A 12397-nucleotide genomic window follows, 5' to 3' on the forward strand; every position below is an offset into this window, starting at 1 on the left:
GGTAAAGCTGCTTCTTTCATTGCCCAGAGCATAAAAAATTGAGCATGCTATCTTATTCAATGTCAGCAAACATATTTAGGCATAAGAATTCTGTTAAAACAATAGTATTGCTTTTTACTATACTTAATTTTTATTGATATTTACTTGAACTTTGATTTTTTTTAAAGATACTGTTTAGTCAATAATCTGATTCATAGTATTTGATACTGTGCAACTAAAAAATTATAAAGTATGTTAGGTCTTATTTTGAATATTTTCTCTTCAAACTGGAAATCTATAGTATTATACAAATCAATCATTCTATTTCTCTTTGAGAAGTAAACTGTGCACACCACATTCTTTGGGATCACAACTGAATTTATTAAGTGGATACTGAAAGAAATATGCAATCAGGAACTACAGAATTTCTTTGTGCATGTGAGAAGTTAATGAATTTAAAAGGATCAGACTCAAACCCTTAGTCTCACTAGCATCACACTCCAACCAAACCACATCAACCTGCCCAAATGGTTCATAAGACAGTGAAAACTAAAGACTCAGAAGAAAGAGAGGCTGCAGTTCCCAACTGAAGGCTTCAGGACGATGGAGGTTCATGAAACCCCCATGTTCTGAAGAGTGACTTCTTACATACCTCACCTCGCAATCACAAAACTGTAGTCATTTGGATAGGACTCTAATCTGAGGATATAATAATCAATCACTACAACGGATACTCATTCTGTGGTGTACATAGATATCTGGAATAATAGCTATACAAAACACAATTCAGTGAAAAAATAACACTTTAAACATCTCCATAGCAAGAAAAGATGCTGGAGGGCAGGGGGGCTGGGGTCTCAGTAGTCACTGTTTTAAGTTTTAAAATGTACATTGGAATATGAAGAGGAAGTCAATTTATCTTTTCTGGAAGCTTGCAAGCCTTATTAAAGAAAGATGATGAATGGGCTAGCAGGAGTGGTAGCCAACTGCAATTCCAACTAAGACAGGTACGATTCAAACTGTTATGACTTTCCAATATTGAGTACACTGATACTTCAAATGGCCATATTAAAAAAAACAAAACACAAAATGCTTGCATATAGTTTGCTGGAATTTCCTACTAACCATTAGAGGAGGTAGTGATGCATTGTGTTGGAACTTAAAGTACAATGTCAGCATTAACTGTAAACAATTCTGAAACATTGTATTGAACTTTTCAGAACACATGTAGTGTCAAGGAATTAATCAGATTTCATATAAAATTAGAATTAAAAAAGCAAAAAATAGAAATATTTAGTAAATTTACTCAAAGGAAGTTTAAATGTTACAGAAATGAAAAATATTAGAACTCTATATACAATAAAAAGTGAATATAAATTAGCCAACTCCATGGACATTTCCAGTTAAACATTCATACAAATACATATTCACCTTTTTTCTTTATATAAGAATAACACATACATACAAACATAACATGAAGTTTCTGACAAAAAGAATCAGAGATGCTAAAAATTTCTCAAGTTTAAAAAAATGGTGTCGAATATATTTCAACAACATTCTACATGAATGTAAACCCCTGATTTAATTCCATGATTTTATCATGCCAGAGCATGGTTGCTTCTAATTTTTTAAAAAAAGATATTGGTATTATAACATGTTGGCTTATCAATAATTAAGGCATTTGTACACAGTATCAGTGTGGACAAAAATTTTAATATTACTTACTATGGTGTTTTAAATTTTCCAAGTCTTTCCAACAGAAGAAAATAGCTGCACACATTTAAGTGTTTCTTCATAAAACACAATAAAAAATTTAATGATTGGTCTATAGTTCCTGGTAATAAGTCCTGTCTTATTTTTGCATACTATAAATCATATTCTTATGCAGGGCTGAGTTAAGACCCAGTAGTTCTTAAACAATGCTATCAAACAGTCATTTAAATTCTGTATGCAGCAAAGGCAAACAGTCTTCATAGTGCACTTTCACCTCATTGAAGTTGATGCCGCTCCTTCTTGATATTTCCACTTCAATGTGAAGTAGATTGTTAGGATTTCATTAGTGGTTTTATTATGTGGCTTTTTAAAAGAAAAAAATTGGTTTTATTTCTTCCACAGCTCTCGGTTCTCAGGAGAGACCTACTTTTGGAAATCATATAATCCAGCGCTGTCTGAATAATCAAATACTCTTTAGAAGATGAAATCTTTCAATGCAGCTGTAATAAATAAGCATCTACATCCTTAAAGGAGGAAAAAACATCCCATCAGTTAACTAAGCAAATACAAACACACTCAACCTGCCTTCTTTTCTGCTTGTTTCTTAATTTGCCTTAGTTCCCTTTGAAACCTTTAAAAAGGTTCAAAATTTTTATATGCATTTGTTTATCACAAGTCCTGGCACACACTATATGTTCAATAACGTTGAGCAAACACTAAGTGAATGTTTTGGTTCCTGTGTTTCAACAGCTCTGCTTTGCAGTTAAAATGCAGAGATTCTGTAAGTGCTATAGAAACCAAAGCCCAAGGCACAGTTTGACAATTTCAAGTTATTTTTAAAAATAATTTATTTTGATTTTATGTGTATGAATGCTTGTCTGCTTGTATGTCTGTGCACCACAGGTATGCATACTGCCAGAAGCAGCCAGAAGGGGATACTGAATCTCTTGGAACTGAAGTTACAGACAGCTCTGAAATGCAATGTGTGTACTAAAAAGTGAAGCCAGGTCCTCTGTAAGGAGGAGACCTTGAGATCCCCTCTCCAGATCCACTCTCCACCCATTTGTTTTTCTCCAGGCAAAAAATCAGATGGTGTAATAAAGCAGTCAAGGACTGCTGTAGGAGAGGAAGCCACTATTTTCAGTGCCACAGTGGACAGCTCATAAACAGAAACAAAAGCACGGCAAGAAAATATAAAAGCAAGCTGGGCAGTGGTGGCACCTGACTTTAATCCCAGCACTTGGGAGGCAGAGACAGGCAGATCTCTGTGAGTTCAAAGCTAGTCTGATCCACAGAACGAGCTCCTGAACAGTCAAGACTATACAGAAAAACCATGTCTCAAGAAACAAAAACCACAAAGGTATAATAAAGGTGGAGCAGGGACTTGGGAGAGGACGGTGACTGGAAGCAGTGGGAGGATAAGGTCAGTATGACCACAATGCACTATACACATGAATGGGTCAAAGAAAACATTTATTTTTAAATTTTTAAATGAAAATGTACAGCTTTTAATGTTTCTTTTTCCTTATTCACTTTACATACGTCCATTGCTCCCTGAAAGCATAACATAAAGTAACATATTTCGGGGCTGGTATCAAGATTTTACTATAGATTATACATTGAAACTTTAATTACTTGACAATTTTCATGATCACCATAGTATCTTAAGGCTATGTTTATCAGAAGGCTTTTCTTTTTTAATAAAAAGAGAATTTAAGTTAACCAGGCATGGCAACATACTCCTCTGCTCCCAGCACTTGGGAGCTGAGGAAAGAGGATGGTGATTTCAGCACCAGGAGGGGCTTCACAGACATGAGGATAGCCCTGACTATACAGACCTGTCCCAATAACCTAACATTAAAAAAATAATAATAAAAATTTTAGGCAAACAATGCTTTTCAGCTCTACTAAAGTCTTCACAGTGTTATGTATACTTTAAAATCATAAGCAACAAACAACGTCAGAAAAATAGAACTGTTTAGAAGACTTGAGTCTGAATCAAAGATTCTGAAGGATGGTAGATGAATTTTTAAAAAGTTTGACTATAACCCAAAACATTAAAAAAACCTCACTGTGTCAATAATCAGAGTAAAAGTAGTGAATCAAAAAAGAATTCTTGCCAGGCATGGTGATATATATAATCCTAGCACTTGGGAGGCAAAGACAGGCCTATTTCTGTGAGTTTGAGGCCGCCTAGCCTACATAGCAAGTTCCAGGCCAGCCAGGGCTACATAGTAAAACTGTCCGAGCAGAAACAAAGACAAAGAGGTAAGGGAGGGAGGGAGAAAAGGGGATGGGGTAGGGGGCTGGGAAATGTGTGTATAACGTATAGTGATATATTTAATGCTCAATCACATTTGTTTCTTTTTACACAGGTACCCAAGAAAATTTCATGAGCCAGTGACATAAACACTTTCTTAAACCATACAATGTTTTATTTCCTGGTAAATAACTACTCATGACAGCAAATGCCAAGCAGCAGAGTGGAAATACTTCTCACCACCAATTCTTTCTGCAATTATAACTATCAATGTCCTCTAGGAGTTTAAATATTAAAATCTCAACTAGCAATTTGCCTTTTTCCTGTAAGAGATAAGCATATCAATACTGGTCAATATGTATAACTCTTAAATTACAAATATAGATTACCTTAGCTATATTACCAGTATATCCTGGAACCAAAGTAAGGTGGCTTTCCTGTTCCCATAATCCACTCAACTGCTGCTTTAAAATCTTAATATTTCTGAGGGGGAAAAAAAAGAAAGAAAAAGAAGAAAGTAAATAGTAAGATATAGACTTGCTTTTAATTTATTTATATCAGTAGAAAATCATATAACAAAGTCAAGAAACTTCTTAAAATAGTATATGCCATGCCCCACAGAAATTCATGGATATTTGGCTGTTAAAGTAGATGAGACAGCAAGTAGGCATTTGTAGCAAGTGGACAACTTTCTTGGGTATGAAGTAGAAAATTCCACTGAGTCTACAAAGATTATGGAATCTAAGAGGGAGTTGGTGTGGAGGGACTATTGTTTTCAACACCATCTGGCAATACAGAGTTTTGCTATGCAGCCTAGGCTGGCTTCAAGCTTGTGTTCTTCCTGCCTTGGCCTTCCTAGTGCTGGGTTTAGAGGCGTGTTCCACCATGCCTGGCTTGGGTTCAAATCATTTGGGAGACTCCTCACATATTTTCAAGCTAAGGCATGATGACTGTAACCACTTTCAGAAACCTGTCAGGATATTTCCATTCTTTACTGCACCAAGGGCAGCTCCTTTCTTCTACCTTTCTAGCACATTGCATGTGAAGGTTACACCACTGCTGTGCTGTTACCCCTTGGGAGGGAAGGGCTGAGATAGGTATGCTGTCTTACATCAGCACTGAGAATGCTGGGGCTAAAGACACACAGTGAGAGCGTCACAAAACAAAACAAACCAAACATAAAATAAAAGGTCAGGCTCTAGCAGCAGAGATATAAGGAGTTTTGGGACTCTGCATGTGTTTTTCATAATTAAAAAGTACCTCAGTTTAGTATTTCTCTGAAAATGAAGAAAATAAAATTATACAATGATGATCACAGAATAAACTCACTACTTTGTCTAATTAAGATACTTTTTCATAGAAATTTCAGCACAAATTATCTTTAAAGTTATACTTACCCATCACTTATAATTTCTGATGTAGATGAGAGTTCTGACCACCACCTTTTTATTACTGCTTGAAGCCAGTTTAAACCAACAATTACATATCTGAAGTAAAATATTGTGACAAAATTAAGTGTTTTCATATAAGGCTATAACAATTACGCTACCCCCCCAAAAGTCCTCACAGATATACACCAGTCATGCTCCTTAAGAAAAAATACTTCACAAAACCATAGAAATTACATAGCTGTTCTTAATCCTTTTGTGTTTTCTTTAGTGTTTATATTCCTGTCCTAATCATACTATAAACTTCGTGGGAACAGAAATAGGGTTGGAGAAAATGGCTCAGTGGGTAAATGAATCTGACCCCAAAGCTGACAACTGAGTAAATCTGAAATTCACACGCTGGAAGGAGAACCTACTTCTAGAGGTTGTTCTCTTACCCCACTGTCATAATAAATAAAGTGTAGGTTTGATGTTTTAATTAAAAAACAAAACAAAAAAAACAGGCATCATGTATCTCCCAAATGTATAGGAGTCCAGTCTCCTATTATGAACTCACAAAACACAAAAATCAAGAATGTTGAGAGAAAAAAGTTGAAATTTAATTTAGCACTTACTCTTCAAATCTGCTTTGAAGTAAAGACTTTACCAGAGGAAGTAAGTCTACACAGCAGCCAAGTGAGATATATTGCTTTTCTTCCTGTAAACTAAAAGAAATTCTAAGTTATAAAATATGAAATGATTAAAACTTTCTTTAAAACTTTTTTTTCCGGAAAAAAAAATTACTGTTTTTACCTATTGGTTAGAACAGGAAGGCAGTCTACCACAACTCCAAGGTCTTCTATCCTGCGAGTATAAGACAGATACCATTGCTTACAGTGTCCTTACTTACATTCATATTACAGTCTCCATCCTCCTTTCAAGGCATTTGACATTGAACAACTTCAGTATTTATCATGAGCCGAGTACTGAGGATATAAAGGGAAAACAGAGACAGGGATTGCTTTCGAGTGCCTGAGTGGGTGTTGGAGGCAGCAATGGATCAAAGAGAGATGAACACAGAATACACAGAGCAGGATGCTGATGCTAAGTGCTGTGGAGGAATAGAAAGAGACATGGGAAAGGATGAGACATATCTTTTTAAAGGAGGCAAGGCGTGGAGTAGGCACCGGTAAGGCAGTGGTCAGAGACTTAGATGCAATGAGGAGGGTGACTGATTCTTAAAACTCCCAAAGGAGATTGTTTTTAGAATGGTAAGTTTCCCACACTTAGTTTTACAGATAAGAAAAGAATCCTAACCAGAAAAAGTAACAGCTTTGTTTAATCTGATAAAAGTTTTCTGTATCCTTACTACACTTAAATATGATGAATATAATTTAAACTATAGTGTGCCTATGGATGCTAAATACAATGTTTAAATTTGAATAAAACCAATAAAAACTTTCTTAAAAGTCACTTTTCATATCTCATTAAAGATTACTAATGTTAAACAGAAACAAAAACGTCACACTCACCTCACTAAATAAGCTACAAGTTCACTTATACTTCTCTTTCTCCAGAAAGTCAAAGCTACATTCAATCTCAAATTTCTGCTGAATAGAACCTGGGCCATTGTCTCATGGTCCTGAGAAACCTGAAAGGCAATTGTCTAATTTGTTAAAAACCACACTGAAACATGACACGACTTTTTTTTTTTTTAAATGAAAATGTTCTGGTAGACACAGCCTTAAATTATGCAAAGGGAATGCCTTATACTGGCCCTCAAAAAGGAATACAGTAATTTACAGTTGAATACAGTGAATGAGTGATGTGGATAAATTTAGTACTTTTTCTTTCTTCCCTCCTTAGTATTGTTTTTTCATAAATCCCAGTAGTTTATACAGTAAGTAATTTCTAGCTGAATTTTAGGGATGTGGGCACAGAGACAAGGTAAGCACCTAGGCTAGTGATTACCAAATGAACAGCACGAGAGAGGAAGCACAGCCTGAAGTGTGGTCCTGTTACAAGCAAGATGAATGTGCCATCTAAGTGTATTTCTAAATAAGGTAATGCATTCCTGTTATGAAAACTTTAGCTCAAAATTATTTGAGACAAAAAGTGAATACCCTAAGTATCTGACGTCATTCTCCAGAAGCAATTACAGCCACTAAAGTGGAATGCGTCTTTCCAAATCATGCTTTAGACAATGGCAAATAGGTACATAGTTACACACCAAAAAGTTTAAAATCTTATTTTAAAAAAACTTTTTTCCCCCTATACATAAACATGAAGCCATGGGCATTTTCAATGCTAAAATACATATGGATTTCATTTAACAAAAAATAGAAACATATTTTTAGGCTTTATTTATCACTATTTAGATTATTTCTGGTTTTTTTTTTCTATTTAAGCTGTTTCTGTAAACATTGTAATGTGTGTAAATGCATACATTTGTATAGTTACTTTCCTTAGGGTTAATTTTACAGTTAAAAGATGTAGAAGCAGGCTTGCTGAATCAAGTATCCACTGGGCAGTTCTAAGAACCAGCAAAGCTGACTAGGTAACAGGTTTCAGTGATCTGCTTTTCAAGGTAAAATGTCTCTTTACCCTCTTCTTTTAAATTTCTCTTTGCCAACTTGTCACTTTGGATATTTACAACAGCCTATCACGTATTTCATTCTATTTCTGACACTGTTAGAGACAAGGGGTTCATCTGTACAACTGTCTTAGGCAGTGAACACAATTCAAATACATATTATTTTAAGAGTTGCTATCAGCTAATAGAATAACACAAGGGAAAAACCAAAAAGGACATCAAAACCAAAACAAAGCAACCTAGTAGTACAATAGGAATAAACTTAAGCTAAAACTGACTTACCTCAGAAAAGAAGCCACTATATTTTGATGATGGGCTTTCTGTCTGTGAAGACCCAGAATCACTGGTATTAATGACAAATGTCCGACTGTCGTGGCGTAAATTTTCGGGTAGATGGCCTGCACAAGCCAGTTCATTTTCTTTATTTGCCATGTCACAGCCCCCACTTTTTGGGGACTGCTTAGTTCTGTAACAAGGATTTGGGAAGGAACGACCAACTAACTTTCTGTGGTAGAGCACCTTGCGCAGTTTTTCTGGGCTTTTCACTGCCTGTCCAACTGTTCTGTAAAAAAAATTTAAGTGGAAAAAAAGAAAAAAGTTTTAAATGAAAATTAAAAAAAAAAAAAGAAAGAATTTAATCAGCTACATTTTGCAATTATAATCCACTAAAATTAGAAGAAAATGATTTTAAAACTCTCAATCTGAAGAGGAAAATAAAAGTTATAAGTTACCGGGAAGGCAATAAAAATATGGTAAGTTATACAAAATGAAAACAAAAGGACGCTCTTCCGGTCAGAAAAAGCACCGGGGTAGCGAGGGCACAGGGTCGGATGACACTCGCCAGCTACCCACAACACCCGCCACAGGATCTTAAGACTTCTGGTGAGTGGAACACAGCTTCTGCTCCAATCCAATTGCGCGCGGGACCTGAGACTGCATTAGTTAGGGAAGCAGAAACCGGCCTGAGTAGGGCCACAGGCTTCATCCGGCCGGACCAGCACCGGGGTAGCTAGAGCGCAGGGTCGGCTGACACCCGCCAGCTACCCATGACCCCCGCCACAGGATTTTGAGACTGCTGGTGAGTGGAACACAGCTTCTGCTCCAGTCCAATCACGCGGGACCTGAGACTGCTTTGGTTGGGGAGGCAGAAATCCGGCCTGAGTAGGGCCACAAGCCTCTTCCGGTCAGAAAAACACCGGGGTAGCTAGGGCGCAGGGTCGGATGACACTCGCCAGCTACCCACAACACCTGCCACAGGATCTTAAGACTTCTGGTGAGTGGAACACAGCTTCTGCTCCAATCCAATTGCGCGCGGGACCTGAGACTGCATTAGTTAGGGAAGCAGAAAACCGGCCTGAGTAGGACCACAGGCCTCTTCCGGCTGGACCAGCGCTGGGGTACCGCCATCTACCCACGACCCCCGCCACACGATTTTGAGACTGCTGGTGAGTGGAACACAGCTTCTGCTCCAATCTTAAAACAGTGACAACGACAACAACTAACCCCAGAGATTACCAGATGGCAAAAGGTAAACGTAATAATCTTACTAACAGAAACCAAGACCACTCACCATCATCAGAACCCAGCACTCCCACTTCGCCCAGTCCAGGGCACCCCAACACACCGGAAAAGCTAGACACGGATCTAAAAGCATATCTTCTGATGATGGTAGAGGACTTCAAGAAGGACTTTAATAACACACTTAAAGAAATACAAAGGAACACTGGTAAACAGGTAGAAGACAGTAAAGAGGAAGCACAAAAATCCCTTAAAGAATTGCAGGAGAACACTGCTAAAGAGTTACAAATCCTTAAAGAAAAACAGGATAACATAAAAAAACGGGTAGAAGTCCTTAATGAAAAACAGGAAAACACATCCAAACAGATGATGGAAATGAACAAAACCATACTAGACCTAAAAAGGGAAGTAGAAACAATAAAGAAAACCCAAAATGAGGCAACACTGGAGATAGAAACCCTAGGAAAGAAATCTGGAACCATAGATACCAGCATCAGCAACAGAATACAAGAGATGGAAGAGAGAATCTCAGGTGCAGAAGATTCCATAGAGAACATCGGCACAACAATCAAGGAAAATGTAAAATGCAAAAAGATCCTAACTCAAAACATCCAAGAAATACAGGACACAATGAGAAGACCAAACCTACGGATAATAGGAGTGGATGAGAATGAAGATTTTCAACTCAAAGGACCAGCAAATATCTTCAACAAAATTATAGAAGAAAACTTCCCAAATCTAAAGAAAGAGATGCCCATGAAAATACAAGAAGCCTACAGAACTCCAAATAGACTGGACCAGAAAAGAAATACCTCCCGACACATAATAATCAGAACAACAAATGCTCTAAATAAAGATAGAATACTAAAAGCAGTAAGAGAAAAAGGCCAAGTAACATATAAAGGCAAGCCTATCAGAATTACACCAGATTTTTCACCAGAGACTATGAAAGCCAGAAGATCCTGGACGGATGTTATACAGACACTAAAAGAACACAAATTCCAGCCCAGGCTACTATACCCAGCCAAACTCTCAATTAACATAGATGGAGAAACCAAAGTATTCCACGACAAAACCAAATTCACACATTATCTCTCCACGAATCCAGCCCTTCAAAGGATAATAACAGAAAAAAACCAATACAAGGACAGGAACCACGCCCTAGAAACAACAAGAAGGTAATCCCTCAACAAACCTAAAAGAAGACAGCCACAAGAACAGAATGCCAACTTTAACAACAAAAATAACAGGAAACAACAATTACTTTTCCTTAATATCTCTTAATATCAATGGACTCAACTCCCCAATAAAAAGACATAGACTAACAAACTGGCTACACAAACAAGACCCAACATTTTGCTGCTTACAGGAAACTCATCTCAGAGAAAAAGATAGACACTACCTCAGAATGAAAGGCTGGAAAACACTTTTCCAAGCAAATGGTATGAAGAAACAAGCTGGAGTAGCCATTCTAATATCTGATAAGATTGACTTCCAACCCAAAGTCGTTAAAAAAGACAGGGAGGGACACTTCATACTCATGAAAGGTAAAATCCTCCAAGAGGAACTATCAATCCTGAATATCTATGCTCCAAATACAAAGGCAGCCACATTCATTAAAGAAACTTTAGTAAATCTCAAAACACACATTGCACCTCATACAATAATAGTGGGAGACTTCAACACACCACTTTCACCAATGGACAGATCATGGAAACAGAAACTAAACAGGGACACAGAAAAACTAAGAGAAATTATGAATCAAATGGATCTGGCAGATATCTACAGAACATTCTATCCTAAAACAAAAGGATATACCTTCTTCTCAGCACCTCATGGTACCTTCTCCAAAATTGACCACATAATTGGTCACAAAACAGGCCTCAACAGATACAAAAATATTGAAATTGTCCCATGCATCCTATCAGATCACCATGGACTAAGGCTGATCTTCAATAACAAAATAAATAATAGAAAGCCAACCTTCACGTGGAAACTGAACAACACTCTTCTCAATGATACCTTGGTCAAGGAAGGAATAAAGAAAGAAATTAAGGACCTTTTAGAGTTCAATGAAAATGAAGCCACAACATACCCAAACTTATGGGACACAATGAAAGCATTTCTAAGAGGAAAACTCATAGCTCTGAGTGCCTCCAAAAGGAAACTAGAGAGAGCACACATTAGCAGCTTGACAACATACCTAAAAGCACTAGAACAAAAGGAAGCAAATTCACCCAAGAGGAGTAGACGGCAGGAAATAATCAAACTCAGGGGCGAAATCAACCAAGTGGAAACAAGAAGAACTATTCAAAGAATCAACCAATCAAGGAGCTGGTTCTTTGAGAAAATCAACAAGATAGATAAACCCTTAGCCAGACTCACTAGAGGGCACAGGGAAAGCATCCTAATTAACAAAATCAGAAATGAAAAAGGAGACATAACAACAGATCCTGAAGACATCCAAAACACCATCAGATCCTTCTACCAAAGGCTATACTCAACAAAACTGGAGAACCTGGATGAAATGGAGAAGTTCCTAGACAGATACCAGGTACCAAAGTTGAATCAAGATCAGGTTAATGATCTAAACAGCCCTATATCCCCCAAAGAAATAGAAGCAGTCATTAATAGTCTCCCAACTAAAAAAAGCCCAGGACCAGATGGGTTTAGTGCAGAGTTATCAGACCTTCAAAGAAGATCTAATCCCAGTTCTTCACAAACTATTCCACAAAATAGAAACAGAAGGTACTCTACCCAACTCATTCTATGAAGCCACAATTACTCTGATACCTAAACCACAAAAAGACCCAATAAAGATAGAAAACTTCAGACCAATATTCCTTATGAATATTGATGCAAAAATCCTCAATAAAGTTCTTGCTAACCGAATCCAAGAACACATCAAAACAATCATCCATCCTGACCAAGTAGGTTTCATCCCAGGGATGCAGAGATGGTTCAATA

At 37.1% G+C, this 12397-nt stretch overlaps 1 protein-coding gene across 1 annotated transcript in view; it reads right to left on the bottom strand.

The window, feature by feature from the left end:
- Positions 1 to 229: 229 nt before the first annotated feature.
- Positions 230 to 12397, bottom strand: part of Katnbl1 (katanin regulatory subunit B1 like 1) — a 42281-nt gene continuing 30113 nt past the window's right edge. The window contains exons 4-10 of the mRNA XM_021152650.3: positions 8195 to 8474; positions 6852 to 6970; positions 6133 to 6183; positions 5955 to 6044; positions 5350 to 5439; positions 4342 to 4435; positions 230 to 2216 (exon numbers count right to left, since the gene is read on the bottom strand). Coding sequence (XP_021008309.1) covers positions 2184 to 2216; positions 4342 to 4435; positions 5350 to 5439; positions 5955 to 6044; positions 6133 to 6183; positions 6852 to 6970; positions 8195 to 8474 — 757 coding nt within the window. The 3' untranslated portion in view covers positions 230 to 2183. The remainder of the gene's footprint in view (positions 2217 to 4341; positions 4436 to 5349; positions 5440 to 5954; positions 6045 to 6132; positions 6184 to 6851; positions 6971 to 8194; positions 8475 to 12397) is intronic.

The sequence above is a fragment of the Mus caroli genome, unplaced genomic scaffold (assembly GCF_978045245.1).
Source record: "Mus caroli unplaced genomic scaffold, Mus_caroli_1 scaffold_2, whole genome shotgun sequence".
In the NCBI taxonomy this organism is placed as follows: domain Eukaryota; kingdom Metazoa; phylum Chordata; class Mammalia; order Rodentia; family Muridae; genus Mus; species Mus caroli.